At 46.4% G+C, this 17,687-nt stretch overlaps 3 protein-coding genes across 3 annotated transcripts in view; all 3 read right to left on the bottom strand.

Moving 5' to 3' along the window:
* Nucleotides 1-7,074: 7,074 nt before the first annotated feature.
* On the bottom strand, nt 7,075-8,401 carry tcf23 (transcription factor 23; the record flags this gene model as incomplete). Its single annotated transcript, XM_083688759.1, has 3 exons — nt 7,075-7,206; nt 7,510-7,803; nt 8,261-8,401. 3 exons carry the CDS (start codon nt 8,399-8,401, stop codon nt 7,075-7,077), a joined length of 567 nt encoding a protein of 188 aa, XP_083544885.1.
* Nucleotides 8,402-9,597: 1,196 nt separating this feature from the next.
* ephx1 (epoxide hydrolase 1, microsomal (xenobiotic)) lies at nt 9,598-13,795 on the bottom strand. The gene is made up of 8 exons (XM_083689494.1): nt 13,603-13,795; nt 13,196-13,376; nt 12,726-12,944; nt 12,381-12,510; nt 11,983-12,197; nt 11,685-11,793; nt 11,233-11,355; nt 9,598-10,724 (listed from the first exon to the last, which is right to left on the bottom strand). The coding sequence occupies exons 1-8, from the start codon at nt 13,789-13,791 to the stop codon at nt 10,502-10,504; spliced, it is 1,389 nt and encodes a 462-aa protein (XP_083545620.1). The 5' UTR covers nt 13,792-13,795; the 3' UTR covers nt 9,598-10,501.
* A 2,695-nt stretch (nt 13,796-16,490) lies between these two features.
* Nucleotides 16,491-17,687, bottom strand: part of srp9 (signal recognition particle 9) — a 1,878-nt gene continuing 681 nt past the window's right edge. Inside the window, exons 2-3 of the mRNA XM_083689478.1 lie at nt 17,667-17,687; nt 16,491-16,720 (exon numbers count right to left, since the gene is read on the bottom strand). The exon at nt 17,667-17,687 is cut by the window's right edge and continues 48 nt beyond it. Coding sequence (XP_083545604.1) covers nt 16,601-16,720; nt 17,667-17,687 — 141 coding nt within the window. The 3' untranslated portion in view covers nt 16,491-16,600. The remainder of the gene's footprint in view (nt 16,721-17,666) is intronic.

Raw genomic sequence — 17,687 nt, 5'->3', positions numbered from 1 at the left:
GCCAGCACACTTAAATGCTCCACAAGGCTTTATTCCTAATTAAGACTAAATAAAGGTATGTGGTGGGGCATTTGAGTGTGCAGGCTCCACTTCACTTTATGCCCATTTATGGGATGTGAGTTTGGAGCACACCAGTGGAGGCAGAAATCGGAGGACGGGCTCATTGTAATCCATGGCATGGAATGGAATAAGGAATGGTATCAAAATGGTGTCAAACACACGTTTGATACCGTTTCTGATTCCATTCCATCCATTACAATGAGCCCGTCCTCCAATTTCTACCTCCGCCAGCCTCCCCCGGATCACACGTTACTCCCAATGACATACAGGCTTACAACTTGATTATGGGCTCCTGTGACTGTATCCCAGTCTATGGAATAAGAAGCCTCTGTAACGAACCGTGAAGTCAATCCAAAATGGTGACAGATGCGAACAAGGAAACGTCCATTCATCCCAACTGAAAAATACCTCTTCCTGTTCAAAGCATATAGAACGCCAACTCATCATGTCGTGTGTTGATGTGGTTGTTGTTTTTACCATAAGAGAATATATTTACTTCGTTTCCATTTATAGTAAATGGAACAGTTTTGGAACGCTTCTATATGCAGGGACCATAAAATGTTTTGGAATCAATGGTTGGCTGGGGGTTGTAGTCCAGTAGTTAGCTTCACTTGTAGTACTATTCCTCAGTGTCGTTAGCGCCTAGCTAGGGGAACAACGCGACAGCCTCAACCTAACGTTGCTGAAACGTCGGCGGGTCGTCAGTTGGTTAGGGCTATCCCAAGTACTTGCCTTCACGTTCGCAAACAACCAAAACATTTATATGGATCCTAGAGGGTTTTTTTTAAAGTCCTTTTTTAATGACATCTTGTGACAAAGATATATATAAAATGTATATTTTATGATCTAGAGATAATCCTATATTAAGCCGTTGGTTACATACGATTGCATTTCTTCCTTTTTTTATTCATACCTGAAATTACTTGAAGTGTGTAACTGTGACGCTGCCCTTTAAAGTAACCATAGAGACCACCTCCTCCTGTCGGACAGGCTTCAGAAGTTATGGATTTACAAACAAACCTAAGTGCTAAAATATGATTATTCAAGATGTCAGGAATGAACCCAGATGTGGGTTGAACACTGTGATGGCTAAGTCTTAGCAGAAGTATACTAAAAGCACATGGATTCTGGTTCCATACAGTGTGGGCTTTATCCAGCTCATATGACTAGCTATCCTATTCATATGCTATACGGCATAATGTCTTGTCAAAGCTGGTTATAACCACAGATATCTTAATGAAATCTAATACAAACGTGTGTGTGTGTGTATATATATATATATATGTATACAAATATAAAATGATGTGGCTGTAACACATATATACAGTTTATGTAACCAGGCAAATTAAGACCCACACTTTGTTGAAGTTCTCTCTCTGAAAGTCAGACAGGCTGTTGAGGTCTTAAAGGCCATGAGGTCGAGCTTGCTTGAAGAATCAGAACTGAAAATGCACCAGGAAATGTTAAGCAATTTACTAATTCTAAATCTTAAATATCTTCTAATTAATTCTAAATATTATCTTAAATGTCTAATGAGGTATTATGTAAATTATACCAAGGCCTCCTGGGTGACCAATTCTATATATAAAAATGGGTTCAATAAATATCTAATTTACAGTGAACTGAAAACATACTTGACCATGAGAGAAAGCCCATGATGGCACTTAGTAATTTCAAAACAATAATAAATATTTTGACGAACAATATTTATTATCCACAACATTTGTGATCCCATTTGTATGAATTCTTCCTAGTATGCATTCCAAAAATCCACAAGCAGAAATTGGACCAACCAACCTCTCTGTTTTGGCTGTGCCTTCATCTGATCTCCTGTATTGATTATGGTTATTGATAATCATTGTTGTGATTATTATTCTATAAGAGGTATTAAGACTTGGATATCTACGCACTCGACTTGAATTTCCGCGATAATCTCCTGTTGACATCAATAAACGATTCGCGTAAAATTTTAGTTAAGTGCGCAGATCTGAAGTCTGAATGCCGCCAACACTGTGGGATGTTATTGTTTTAATAAGGGGACTTGAGCTTGTACACTACAGTCGCTTTCATACCATGTTTTCGCTAGAATACGTACTGTATGTTTCCCAGTCCTCTCAGATCAATGAAGGGGAGTTCACAAGTGCAGACTGGAGAGCTCCACTTTCTGGAAGGGCACTCAGCCCTGTGTCCAAGCAACCCACCAACGACCCACCTTAGTGGGCCCTACTTTCCTAATGTTGACATGTACTGGGCCTCTCAAGATTCAATGTTTGTAATTGGATGAATTCTAGTGATATAAGACCATTATTGTTGCTCGGTTTTTGAAAATAAAAATGTTTGATTGGACCTGTATTTTGACTTTGTTTTATTTATTGTGTGGGTGATTATTAGTTAGATCATTAATTATGTTTGGGTGCACAGTACAGTCAATTGTACATTCAGGTAATGTTTATTTTTATTTATTTTTATTTATAAGATACACAGGGCTAGTTTGTACATCCTTGATGTTTCACAACAAATTATAAATTCCTGTCCATAAACTTTATTTAACCTTTATTTTGGCAGGGAGTCCCATTAAGACAAAGGTCTCTTTTACAAGGGAGCTCTGCATACACACAGTTTACAACCATACACTATTACCACATTATAAAACATAATCAGGAATCACATTTTTCAACAAAGAGGTCCTCTATCAAAATGTGTAATTGCCCGAGCGGCATCAGAACAACCAACCCTAGTCCTAGACATTGTGTAGGTCTGAGAGGATAAGGCTGGTGTGAATTGGATTTCAGATGTGTCTAGGTTATAGGAGCTAGGGGTTGTTTCTGGAAGGGGCTGAAGTTTTGGAGTCCCCTGACTAGTAGCCCTTAATTAAAGGAGGGAAATTGGAATGTCTTTCTTTCTTTCGTCCTTCGTTCATTCCTCTCACCTCCCTGGGGAGGGTTTTCATCACCCTGCCTCCGCCCCCCCCCCACCGCTCCTCTCGCTCTGTGGAGGGTCACTGTGACTCGGTGTCACTGGGTCATGTGGCTCTCCAGTGGTCTCATTCCATCCGTAGTGATTGTCAGAAGTCTTTCCGTGATTCCTTGTGCGCTCTCTCCTTGCCTCAGCATGCCCCGGAGGAGAAGGTCCCAGGGGAGGAACCCCAGAGACCTTCCCGTCCAACGCATTTGGGAAGGAGGCCGAGGAGAGAGGATGTGAGGAATCGATGAAAGACTTGGGAAATTCAAAACCACGTTGTTCAGACAACAGAGCTGGGACATAGAGTGAAAAATCTAGAAAATCCAGAGTGTGCACTTAACCTCGAGAAACTGTAATTGCATTTTGTCATTTGTTCAGGGTCAACGCCATCTCACTTCGGTCCGTCCAGAGAAATTCCATGTTCATTTCAACAGACAGGAATTTAAATGGAATCGACCCCAATAACGTAGAACAGCTTTGTACCAATGGTCACGCAAACCCTCTGTTGCCACAGCAACCACCGGCAACATGCCAAAAACCCTCTGCATCACTCCCTCCCTTTGGTTACACTTCATTCAGGGGAGGCCGGTGGAGGTAGAAATCGGAGGATGGGCTCATTGTAATGCATGGAACGGAATAAGGAATGCTATCAACTACAATGAGTCCGTCCTCCGATTTCTACCTCCACCAGCCTCCCCTGATTCCAAAACAAGTGGTAGTGTAGTCTCGCAGGAAGACTGTTGCCAAGTCCGGCCGCCTTGGCTTTCAGACTCAAACCTCCATAGATGTTACTGGTTCCAAGCAGGAAGTTCGCTGGAGAGGGGAGATTTGTGTTTATTTGGAATGCAACAACACCACACTTAGTTACTACTCTTGTACTCCTCCGGAGACCGAGCCATCAACCTGTCTCCTACGTTCAACCGTGTTCTCTCTTCCTCTGCAAGTTGTTGAGTTGTTCCTTCCTCCCCCTCTCCTCTCCTCCTATCCTCAGTCCTCCCCCTCTCCTCTCCTCCTATCCTCAGTCCTCCCCCTCTCCTCTCCTCCTATCCTCAGTCCTCCCCCTCTCCTCTCCTCCTATCCTCAGTCCTCCCCCTCTCCTCTTCTCCTATCCTCAGTCCTCCCTCTCTCTTCTCCTATCCTCAGTCCTCCCCCTCTCTTCTCCTATCCTCAGTCCTCCCTCTCCTCTTCTCCTATCCTCAGTCCTCCCTCTCCTCTTCTCCTCTCCTCAGTCCTCCCCCTCTCCTCTCCTCCTATCCTCAGTCCTCCCCTCTCCTCTTCTCCTATCCTCAGTCCTCCCCCTCTCTTCTCCTCCTATCCCCAATCCTCCCCCTATCCTCTCCTCCTATCCTCAGTCCTCCCCCTCTCCTCTCTTCTCCTCCTATCCTCAGTCCTCCCCTTCTCCTCTCCTCTCCTCCTCTCCTCAGTCCTCCCCCTCTCTTCTCCTCTCCTCCTATCCTCAGTCCTCCCCCTCTCCTCTCCTCTCCTCCTATCCCCAGTCCTCCCCCTCTCCTCTCTTCCCCTTTCTACCTACCCCTCGTTCCAGCTAGACTGGGCCAAGGAGGGGAGTGTGGCTAGGGAGCTTCATAAATTTACCCAGCAATCAGCGTGTTCTGGATATAATGAGAAGGAGATACAGAAACTATGTTGATTATCTCTCTCAACATGAAGGGAGATGGGGAGGATGGAGGGGGGTTCACTGGCACACACACACACACACACACACACACACACACACACACACACACACACACACACACACACACACACACACACACATACACACACACACACACACACACACACACAAAGACTATCCCTTTAAGGACACCTGCTCTAGAACTAATATTATTGAAGCTCAAGATAACTGTGTGTAAATGTGTGTGTGTGTGTGTGTGTGTGTGTGTGTGTGTGTGTATGTGTGTGTGTACGTGTGTGTGTACATGCCATGCGGTAAGCCATTCATAATGAGAGAGTAAGAGTCATTTGACATGTAGGCCTGTTACATTGCTCAATGCAACGGGGAGTCACAGCCGCGCTTCCTCCAACCTGATCTCCACTAACTCCAGTCAGAGATGGAACCCTGGTGCAGAGCTGTCTCGCATTCTCACGTTGTTAAACCAAAATGTCTGCCCTCTCCTTTCACTGTGTAACCCCTGCCTTAGTAGCAGAGTCCTGGCAGGTCCAAGTGAGTCATTAATTTGAGAGAGGGGGGGTTATCTGCCCCCCCCCAGACAGATTTATAGGGCTAGCCTTGAACGTTGTGCCGCTTCTCGTGGACTTGAGCCCATGTTGCTCAAGAGGGAGGGGGGGGGGGGGAGGGGGGGGGGGGGAGGGGGGGGGGTAACGACCATGGTTCTGTTGGTTTCATCCACACTACAGCCAGGAAGAGCTGTCCGTTCGCCTGCCTGCGCACAAGTGCTGTAGTACAACTGCTTGGTTATACTGTACAACTCCTTTGGTCTTTTACTATGCTAGAGACAGGGGAGGCTGGTGGAGGTAGAAATTGGAGGACGGGCTCATTGTTATGCGTGGAATGGAATGTGTTTGATACCATTCCTGATTCCATTCCATGCATTACAACGAGCCCATCCTCCGATTTCTACCTCCACCAGCCTCCACTGGCTAGAGAGGTTGGAGTTACCCTCCCCATGTGTGTTTGTGTTTGACACTGGTGTAGCCTACAGCTTAGTCAATACCAGAATATGTGCAATATCTCTCTGGCTCCAATGTTGCAATCAAATCATGATTGCACCGAGTCATAAATGTCCTGTTTGTGATGGTACATATTTTCAAGGAGATGAGATATTTCACATAATTCAAGATTGCTCAAGCTTCAAATTACTTCGCGTGCCCAGGATTTTTGTATATTTTCAGCCACTAGTTCTAAAATTAGCACTCACGAGCCAAAAGACGGGTCGCCGAAATGGACAGAAAAAGTGTCAAAAAGTGACCTGATTGGATAGAGAGGGCCACCTCCCCATTCCATGATCAAAAGCTTTTTTTGCAAAAGTTTGTTAGCCTTAAACTGAGGGCTGTCTGGTCTAATGATATAAGAAATTGATTAACATTATATCACAAACCATATAGTCAGCACTTACGCCAACATTAGATCTAAAGAATCAGCGACAAAAATCCCGGAGCATCTCTTTAACACTATCTGTACTTTAGCCTACTTGGAAAGAAGCAAATCAGACCAAATCATCTGCATGTGTCTGCTGTTGGAGACATGTTTACCCTAAACTAAGCATTTGCTATTGCCAAGAGAGGTCCACAGCTGGATATATGGATGCCAAGTGTTCTAACAACAACCCTCCCTCTCTCCTTCTAATCTGTCCATCCCCTCCACTCCTCCATCCCTCCATCACTCCGTCCCCCTCCACTCCTCCATCCCTCCATCACTCCGTCCCCCTCCACTCCCACCCCAGCCCACCTGTCACACTCCAACCAAAACACCAAAAAATAAAACACAAAGAGAAAGAGACAGATATACTTTATTTCATTTCAAACATAAACACACTGGAGCACAGTGTTAAGTCACGGAAATGTTCAACGTTGTTTTGGAACACAAAGTAAATGTGTTAAAAAAAAAAGAAAAGAAAAAAAGAAAAAAAAAGCAATATTGTTCAACTAGATCATCAAGATAAATGGCTCTACACACTGTTCTTCCATAAGGATGATTTATATGGTATGCTTCAGTAATAAATAACAGTGATACAATTTGAAAACTGAAGCAGTCTGTTGATTTAATATAATTTGATACAGTTTCATCTCTATATAAGCATTCCATCTCTATGTACTGGTGGTAGTTGATATCACACACCTCATCACGGTATAGACTTATTATTGCATCATAGTCCTGGATGAATGATGCCGCATTCATGCGATCTCGGAAACTCAGAACTTCAGAGTTAGAATTAACGTCCTGTAGGTCATTAGCGTAGAGCTTCCTATTGGTTGATTCTGATACACTCCGAGTGGGAAACTCGGGTATCGTCTTTGTACAAATTTCCAAATTTTCGAGTTTCCTATTTCCGAGAGCACATGAAGGCCACATCAGTCCATGTTGTCCTCTGAGGTCAGTGGGTGTGTCCCCTCCTCCCCTGAGACTGGCGTCTGATTGGTTGAAACCCCCGACAGCAACTCTCCCACACTGCCACAGTACAACAGGGAACGCATCGGCCATTTCTGTAGAGAGAAACACATCATATCGGTTAGTCTCCATAATTATGAATTATTAAACAGTACTGAAGGCGGTGGGACAGCATATTTCAGAGTATTTCTGAAAATACCCATTCTGAGAGTGAAAGGAAAGAATGGGGCACAAACAGTGAGGTAATCTCATCTGTACGCCAACTCTTCTGATTTAAATATTTCTGTGCATATCACAGTCAAGTACAGATGCCCACAAGGGACATTCAACAACTCAAAGGTCTTAGCCTGTGACATGACCAAACCAAAGGTAAAGAGACCTGGGTTTGTGATGCTCACCTTAACTGGGTGCAGGTACCCTCCAGCCCTGGGGGGCAGTGTGTGTTCAGCCAGCGTCCCCCCTCCCTGGTCCAGCGTCTCTGTCAGGTGGGCGATGTAGTTGGTAGCCAGGACCAGCACGTCCAGCTTGGAGAGCTTGGTGTCGGGGGGCACGGAGGGTAGGGCGGCCTGGAGGCTGTGGAAGGCCTGGCGGAGGTTGCGGACGCGGCTCCGCTCCCGGGCGGCGTTCTCTGGGGAGTGCTGGGACCTCAGGACCCTCGACTGCTGGGGCTGCTGGGGCTGGGGCTGGGGCTGCTGCAAGACCGACGCAGAGACAGACCCAGACCCAGACCGCACCTGGACAGGGCAGGACCAGGACCAGCACCAACACACACACACACACACACGCACACACACACACACACACACACACACACACACACACACACACACACACACACAGACACACACACACACACACACACACACACATACACACACTTACAGTACAGTAGCAGACACTCTTACCCAGAGTCATATCCATGGCTGTGTTCTTATCTATTTGACACTTTCCCTGCTTGTTTGGTTGTAGCTGTAGGTTACATGTCAGGAAATTCAATCAAAACCACCGTAGCGATAAGTAAAACAGAAGTAAAATTGATCATTTACCTTGATACACAGTACCAAATAACAACAATGCCATTTTCATGTCATCAATTCCACAACCTATTCCCCCTATTCCCCCCCCTAGTTTCATCCCAATCTGACTCACCCACTTCTTAGGGTCCCGACCCCTGCGTGCTGGCAGTCTGTGGCCAGGCTGTAGTGCTCTCAGACTGGGCTGGCTCTGCTGGTCTGTCCTGGTCTGATCTGAAGACATGGAAGTAGCATCCGCCTGTAGCTCCTCAGCCATGGACGCTCTGGGAGCCCCCCGCCACCCCACCGAAGCTCCACACAGACCCTCTGCCACCCCAATGACCACTCAGCCCCAAGCAGAGACCCAGACTTCAGCTCCCCCAACTGACGACCACGCAGCCCCCAAACAGAGACCCAGAGCTCAGCTACTGAAGACCCACTTAGACCCTCACAGAAACTCAGCCACCCCAGCTGAAGACAACTGAGCCCCAGACACCCCCTACTATACTCAGCCTCCCACAGTCACCAAGGAGGAGGCACCACACCGAACACCAATGAAGACCTCGAGCCAAAGCGCTCCTGACCACAACTTCCTACCCCTGCTAACCACTCCTGACCACAATTCCCCAGCCCCTTCTAGCCACCTTGCGCCTGCCGGTGTGGTCAAACGTCGTCCTTGTCCGTTCCAACCATCTCCTTCTCTCTCTCTCTCTCCTCTCTCTCTCTTTCTCTCTCCTTCTCTCTCTCGCTCATTCTCTCCCTCTTCCCTTGCCTTATCTGGTGAGGTAATGTAGGGATCTTCAAGCGGTCCTTATCTCCCCCCTTCCCTACCCCCCCCCCCCCCCACACACACACACACACACACACACACCCCCCGGCCGCCCACCCCCCCGCCAGCACGGCCCGCGCCTCCCCCGGGTGCTTGCTGCCAAGGCGAGCTTCCTCGGGGGAGTGGCGGGGTGTCCCAGGGCAGGGCGCAGGGGCTTGGGAAACACCAGTCCTTGGCAGCAGTTAGAGGTACCATAACCCCCCCCTCCCACACCCCCCCTACTGAACCAAACCGAGCTGTGCTGTGTTGGCCTGGTGACGCATCCACCCACCATAGTAGCAGGGGAGGCTGGTGGAGGTAGAAATCAGAGGACGGGCTCATTGTAATACGTGGAACGGAATGAGGAACGGTATCAAACAGCGTGGTAGCCATAACAGTGCTTGAAAGGAAGACAACATCTGACCCAGCACAGCCCGGTTCAGGTCGGCCCTGTAGTGTGTAGAACTCCTAGGACAAGGAAGGTTCGAACCCAGGTTATCTTGACCTGAAAATACAGCCGATATGAATGAAACCTTGAATGAATGAGAAGAGACATAAAGAGTAAGGACTGTCTTTGGAAGAACCCACCTAACTCAGCAGGACGGTTGATAGAAACAGAAACATGATAAAGAGCGCAATGATTTCAACTGTTTATTAATCTGATTCATTCAGAAAAATAGGGTTCGATCAGGATATCAATGTTTGAAATGCAACAACACTGCAACGCGTGGACCTCATTCAATCACAAGAACAGGTGATCAGAAATAAATTGAATTACACATTCTAATAAAATAAAAATGTAATTCCCTGGTAACTACTGCAAAACATGTAATACATTAGAGAGTCACGTTCAGGCCAAGACGACACCAGCAAGAAAGAACGGCCCGTACTCTCCTCCTTAATATTTCATCATCAATTATTGATTTACAATCAATACAGTTGTCCTCACTTCACTCACACAATTGGTCAATTCATAATGATCTGACAGCACTTTACTTCAAAGAATACCAATTAACATTTTCAAATAATAAACATTTTCAAATAAAAACGTGGCTGTGTCGAGCCCGCTGGGCGTGAGTGCGCCACCCTTGCGGTGGACTAGAGGAGGCTGAACCAAACGACAAGGTTGAGGTCATTTCTTTTTCAATTCAGTAAATAAAAGCTCTGTTTGCAGTCATTGAATGTTTAATTTCAATGTACTTCTTCACTCGACTGAATTGAAATTCAACCGACTGAATTGAAATTCAACCGTTGCTGCAGGACAACACTGCATTGCATGGTGTCATGCTGGGTATTCTACTGTATTCTAATGGGTATGCCAATGGGTTATATATCATAGTGTATGCCAATGAGTATCACAGTGAATTACTGTATTCTACATGATATGTACTCTACGGCCGTCAGTACAAAGAAGCAGCAATGGCAGACGTCTCTCTAAGGGCCTGGCGGTGTTTATCAGGAAGTAGCTTCAGGCAAATGTCAATGCTATCAAAACACATAGCGCCCATTGACCTAGCATCTGGAGCTGTTTGGTAAACAGGAAAACGCAGCTGTTGTGACCGGAGGCCATCAGTCGTTCTTCTGCTTGTTCTTCTTCTCCTCCAGCATCTTGGTGAAGTTCTGGATGTCCTGGGCCATCAGCTCGGGTTCTTCCATGGCGGCAAAATGGCCGCCGCGGGCCATGGGCGTGTACGCCTTCAGCTTCCGGTACTTCTGCTCCACCCACAGCTTGGGTGTGTGCATCAGCTCGCTGGGGAAGCAGGCGTAGCCAGTGGGCACGTGCACGGGGATTCTGGGTAGAGGAGGGGAGGGGTCAGAGGAGGGGAGCGGTCAGAGAAGGGGAGGGGGGGTGGGTGGTGGGGGAGAGGTGTTTAGGCAAGCTTTTAATGTGGGACTCTGTATGTTGCCCCTGTTCTGTGCTGTCCCTATATGTTCCATGTTTTTATCAATGTTTTTGGTTGTTTGACATGTGAAGTGCTCTGCGTATCTGATAGAAGTGCTATACAAATAAAATGCATTATTATTATTATTATTATTATTATTATTAGCAGTAGTAGTAGTGTGTCAAAGCACTGTACTTCAACAGTCACTGTGTGTCTCCCTCCATATAAATCTGTTTCTCTGTAGAGACGTGCTTGTATTATTGGAGATTACTTGTCATTAAAACAGCCTGACTCTAAAAATGTCGGAAGGTTTTGTTCCTGTGTAATAATCACGATGTTGTTTTTAGCTTCATGTTCTGAACCTCAAGCTTGAGTCTTTCACACGTCGGTTGGTAGTGACATCCCTCCTCTACTCACTTTGAATGCGGCTGGTCGAGGCCTTGGCGGAAGTTCTCCTTGTAGAAGCGCATAGAGGAGGTGATGGAGCCGGACGTCCAGTAGATCATCACGTTGGTCAGCAGGTCGTCCAGGGAGAACTTTCTGGAAGACAAGACAAGAGAGGTGATACTGCTAGAAACAAAAGCTGTAGGCTTGGACGTGGAAATCAAAAACAAAGAGGCCTTTGCATGGTATCAGGCTTGAGTCAAATACATACTTTCAGATATCAGATACTTGAGGGATGCTTGATTTAGTTCTTCTGGTACATTCTAACCAATGGAATAGTTCCAACAGTGGAAACTCTCAACTCATCAGACACAGTACCTCAGACACATTAAAGTATATGATGATATATGATGATACATGACCCAGGTCTGATGTTAACTAACATACCCTACAACAGAACCCTAGAGGGTTCTAGAGTGTCCTACCTGGTGAGTCCTCCGTCGTCCAGGTTCCTGAAGTCGTTGTCCGTCCAGGTGGAGAACTTCTCCAGGATGTAGGCAGCCAAACCCACCGGGGAGTCGTTCAGCCCTCGACCTGCAGGAAGACAACAGCAGGGTTGATCAAAACAACCACAATTGTGATTGGCCGAGAGGCGTCAGACGCCGTGCTTTATTCCCTGATAAAGTAACAGCTGGGACACGTTTTTCCTGTGTCATTGGCTAAAGCAGATATGGATGTGGAGCCAGAAAACCCTCTCCCCCTCAGAGTGGTACGTTCCCTTACCCACGGTGTCTGGCTTGGTAGCCTGTATGTGCATGTATCCTAACTCCTTGATGGGCTCTACCACTAGCTTCTGCGTGAAGGGGAAGATGCGCTGGATGTCGAGGTCGGTGAAGCCAAACAGCGTGGGGAAACGGCGGCCCAGCATGATTGACAGCACCATGGGCAAGCCCGGCTTGGCAGGAGGAGCGAAGTTCACATGCAGGCCCTTGACTGTTCTGGGGGAGACACAACCAGAGAGAAACGTTGAAACGGAAAAGCAGTGACTTTAAATGTGTGTATGTGAGACTTTTGATTTGACAGAAAGGATTGGATAGGTTTAAGCAGGCTTGGTTTCACCATCTTGATTACACCATTCTTGATTGGTCAACCACCAACCACCCCCAGTCTCCCCCTCTTACTTGGGTTCTAGCTGGGCCATGTTGGTGGTGACCAACCACCCCCAGTCTCCCCCGTGGGCGTAGAACTGTTGGAAACCCAGCCTCTTCATCAGCTTGTGGAACACACGCGCCGCACACACCGAGTCAAAACCTGGACAAAAACAAGTTCGCTGACTTCAATCAACATTATGAGCAACATTACATTAGCAAAAGGATAACTTATACAGAAGGACATAAAGAGCAGACATCTTGAAAAAATTCCTTTGTCAGGCTGCGTGAGTGTTGATATAGCCACCCCCCCCCCCCCAGTCCTCCAGGCCTATAGAGGGCGCTCAACCTCCCCAGATCTCTAGTCTAACCTCTGACCTTTCTTATGAGGGGCCTCAGAGAAACCGTAGCCGGGGATGGAGGGGCACACCACCTCAAACACCACATCGTCCTGGTTGGAATGTTCCGTCAGGAGGGGGATCATCCCGTAGAACTCGTAGAAGGATCCGGGCCAGCCGTGCACCATGAGCAAGGGCACGGCACTCGTACCTTCCGGAAGGTTCTTGGGCTTCACGTGGACGTAGTGGACGTCAATGCCTGGGGTCAAGGGTCAGAGGAAACAACCTTTAGGGGATTGCTCACTGCAAGTTGCTAAATAACCAGGGTAAGGACTTCATAAAATAAATAAATAAATAAATAAATGTTTTAGTCTAAAGGAAACATAAACATATGAAAATGGAGTACGATCCACTGCAAAACAGACAGTTCACAGTAATCAGTTCAGTGCAGTCTTCTTTTCTAACTGGTTAATGATGTCCGTAACTGACGAAAACGGTGTAAGACCTCACCCTCGATGTTGGTTTTGTAATGGGGGTATGTGTTGAGTTTCTCCACCTGCCTCCTCCAGTCAAAGTCACGTCTCCAGTAGGAGACGACCTCCTGTAGGTAGTAGGAGTTGAAGCCGTAGTGGAACTGGCTGTCCTCTAGGGAAGGGACCGGCCGCGTCTGGTCTATCCGTCTGTAAAGGTCCTGGGCAGACGATTGAGAAAGATTTTTACATTTATAGGGCCGGTTTCCCGAACAGAGATTAAGTCCAGTCCTTTTCAAAAGAAAAAGGACGTGCCTCTCATCACAGCCTAGACTTTTCATAGCTCAGCCAAGAACTATCCTCCTGATTCTAAGAACACGTGGCTTCTAAGAACTCATTCCAAGATTCTAATAGTTTTAAGCTCTTTATCCCTCCCCTTGTTCTCACCTCAATCTCCTCGTCACTGGTCTGCACCCTGTAGGGGCGAATGCTGAGGTCCCCCTCGTCCTCCTCCTCAGGGGGGGTCCCCACCCCCCACCAGCCATCCTCCGTCTGCAGGACCTGCTTCCTGCTCCTCTGAACCAGGAAGTAGATAACCCCTCCCACCACCAGTCCCAACAACACTTCAGTCAACATGACTCTGCGGTTGCGGGCCTCTGACAACAGAAGAAATAGACAACAGGATGGATGGATGGATGGATGGATGGAGGGATGGACAGAGGGAGGGAGGGGGGGATGGATGGACAGATAGATGGATGGGTGATGGATGGATGGATGATGGATGGGTGGGTGGGTGGATAGATAGATAGATAGATAGATAGATAGATAGATAGATAGACGGATGGACAGATAGATGGATGGATGGGTGGATGGATGGATGGATGGGTGGATGGATAGATAGATAGAGGGAGGGATGGACAGATAGATGGATGGATGGATAGATGGATGGATGGATAGACAGATAGACGGAGGGAGGGAGGGATGGATAGACAGATAGATGGATGGATGATGGATGGATGGATAGATAGATAGACGGAGGGATGGACAGATGGATGGATGGACAGATAGATGGATGGATGGATGGGTCGGTGGACAAGAGACATATGGGACAGATAGACGGGTATCACAATGGGTGCCCTACATAGTCTGGTACGCCAGACCATAATTACTAGCCAGGTTACCTACCACTTAAGGGCATCCACCTCCACCACAAATGCATGCTTTAGGTTGTGGGAATAATTAGCACTTCTGTCAGTATTAATGGCATGCATTAAAGACGTTTAACGACAGTTGAAACTCGGTTACCATGGACAACACAGACACAACACAAGTCTAATACAAGTTCTATCCATAATGTAAACAATCTGAGCCTGAGACGAGACCTCTTAGCGAACTGACCAGAGGTTTGCCGAAAATGTGAAAAATGTAACAAAGCTCTGTGTTGTTGCACCAAATTCCCAGTAGGCTGAGTGGTGAAAGGATTAGGTAAATAATGGGATGGTCAAGGCCACATGGTCACAATCCATGTTAGTCAAAATGTATGACTAAGCTTTTCTCTGTCGGGGGCCACTAACACCACAACAACTCTAACGTAGAAGTAAAACACATATAAACATATCCACGTCACTTCTGAGAGCATCGCGTTACGGACAGATTTACAGTAGTAGCTCACTGGCAGCACCATCACCCTCCATATGAGTTAATCTCACAGGAAATTAACCATATTGCAATACAGCGGGGCCATAAGCCTACTACTACAATACTTGCCAGCTAGTACTTGTCCCTTTGGTTCATACTACAAACTGAACAGAGAGTAGGCCTACGGTGCCAAGTTCTCAGACAAAACAGGCCGTTTTCTAGAACAAGCAGATGGCAACCAGCAAATGCAGGCTTGGGACACTGCGCTGAAAGAGGCTGCAGTGCAAAATGCGCACAGGGCAACAAAATAATGTTGACATGCATGCATACCATTCGTAGCAAAGTTGTTTTGAGAATAAGCACATAGTCTATGTGGAAAAAGAACCAGACTGCTACTATATTAGGACTTGAATACAGTATTCTGTTCATCAGAACTTCAGCTGTTCGCCAGTAACTAACGGGCCATTTATAAACTAATCTGCTTAGAGAGGACCGTAATAAATACAATTTAAAAAGTTATCACCGAGATGACTAGAATTCTATGTACGGTATATTTTCAACGTAAAATATGTCTATCTATCGATAACCGTTACGGTGTGCACAATGTTCAATATATTCACCTTCGTTAAGTTTTAAGTTTGACTTTTAACACAATGCTGCAAATCTCATGTTTCCGAATATAAAATTTCCCATAAAGATCCCATAACTTGCATTGAGAAATAGCCTACATATTGTCCGAGAATAAAACGGATTCACGCTTATTAACCCAAATGCAATAACGCAACAATCATCTGTAATTTGGTCAATTTGCAACATTGTTTCATTTAGTTTCAATGTTGAAACATAACATAACACATACAGGAGTAGGTACGATTACATAACACACATACTGGAGTAGGTACGATCAAACGTACATCAACACGTTCTAGACAACTATCAATCATTGACACTGACTTCTAAACTATTTCTTACAAGCCAAAGAAGTTATTCGTACCTGTTGATCTGTTTGCCTCAAGCAAGATGCCGTGCTAGTGACAAATTGGACTTTGACACAGTTTCTACTGAGTCGAAATGGAGATTAGGGGCTCACGGGAAGTGTAGTTTCTGCTGAGAGTAGGCGGTTGCTCAAGTGCACAAAACCCAACACATATCCCTACATGCTTGCAAAGAACATTGCTCCCTGACACTTTATTTCATACAAATAAATCGTCATACAATCAGTAAACATTCAAACTGACCATCAAAATCTCAAGGAGACAATTACTGAGACAGATAGTGGCTGTCATGGGATACGTAAACATTTATTGAAAATGACGCAAATATAATGAGAACATTTGCAGAGTTGACGAGAGGCATAGGGGTCTCACACTAAAATAGCTTGTGCGGAAATCAAAAAGGTCCTGCTCCGTTCACGTTCAGCTCGACTCGGGCATGAAGATCCCTCCACATGTAAATAAAAATTAAAACCCTAAACGATGAGAAAAAAATAAAATAAAAAAAATCTAACCATTTAAGTAAATTAGACATGCGTGTCACTCTCTCTCCGTCTTAAAACAGAAAATAAATACAAGCTCTTTTTCGAAGAGCTACAGCACAATCCTGCTTCAGGGCAGCAAAAGTTATGCTCTCCATTTTCATTTCTGATCCCCCCCCCCCCCCTTTTCCCCCTCCTCCACCCTCTCCCATCCCATCCCTGTCAGATGACCCCCCACTGCTTGTCGTTCATTCCAGCTCCATTCCCCCATCCATCGTTTGTGCTATTGACACATCACAGTCCAGACTCTATAGAGTTATAAGACTAAGACGTTCAGTCCGTTTCCATGGCTCCGCTGTGGGACTCCTTAGACACCATGAGCCTCATCAGTTTGCCGTGAAGCTTCTCGATCTTCTTCACGTCCTGGGCCTGGTCCGTCTTGTACTGTAAACACTGCAATCAAACACAGAGAGATCAGTGAGGGACAGATAGAGCATATCATCATCAAGATTAGATCACACACACACACACACACACACAGCAGACAAGAACCTTTAGTAAGGGCAGGACTCTAATTTACACTACTACAGAGCTGCGCTGAGCTGTACTGGGCTGGCCTGGTTACTGTACGCATCCACCATAGTTGCTGAAACAGTGCTGGTCCTCTGTGGCTCAGTTAGAGTCCTCTGTGGCTTAGGCCGAGCATGGCGCTAACAACGCTTAGGTTGTGGGTTCGATTCCTGCTGGGACCATATATACTGAAAAATGTATGCACTCACTGCAATGTAAGTCGCTTTGGATAGACGCGTCAGCTAAATGGCGTATATTAGAAAGGACAATGTGAAAGGAAAACAAGCCACGGAAGTACAGTCTGGTTCTGGTCAGCCCTGGCGGGCCTCAACGCTACACGCAAGGGGTATGAGGCTCCCCTATTGTGGCTGCTGAGGGGATTGACACCTGCCGTACAAAGCTGTCCTATGGGCACTCTGAACCCTATTAGACTCCAGCCTCAGACCCCATATATGTATAGCTGAGTTCCGCCTGAGCCAGGCATCGGGTCAACCCTGTGGTGTGTAAAGGCCCAGGGACACTCCTCAAATAAGAGTGTCGTTGACGCCCTGCTTTGATACAGAGTTCTCCATGTTCAAAATACCGTGTCCTATAAGTATAGGTATGCAACATCTTCAACATGTGATTCTGAAAATGCATAGGGTGAAAATCACAGAAAGTTCAGTAATAGCACAGGGCTGAGAAGAGTGAATTTGCCCCAGACGTTGACCTTGGGTCAGTTTAGCATATTCACCCCCCCCCCCGCCTAATACCAAATCTGTTCCTAGGGTGACCTGAACATGCTGAACAACTGACGACCAGAAACTTCAGTCTGTTGCCTCTCACTTACCACTGCATCGTCGGTGACTTT

Source organism: Argentina silus (assembly GCF_951799395.1).
Source record: "Argentina silus genome assembly, chromosome: 17".
NCBI lineage: Eukaryota > Metazoa > Chordata > Actinopteri > Argentiniformes > Argentinidae > Argentina > Argentina silus.
This window is presented reverse-complemented; position numbering and strand designations above follow the sequence as displayed.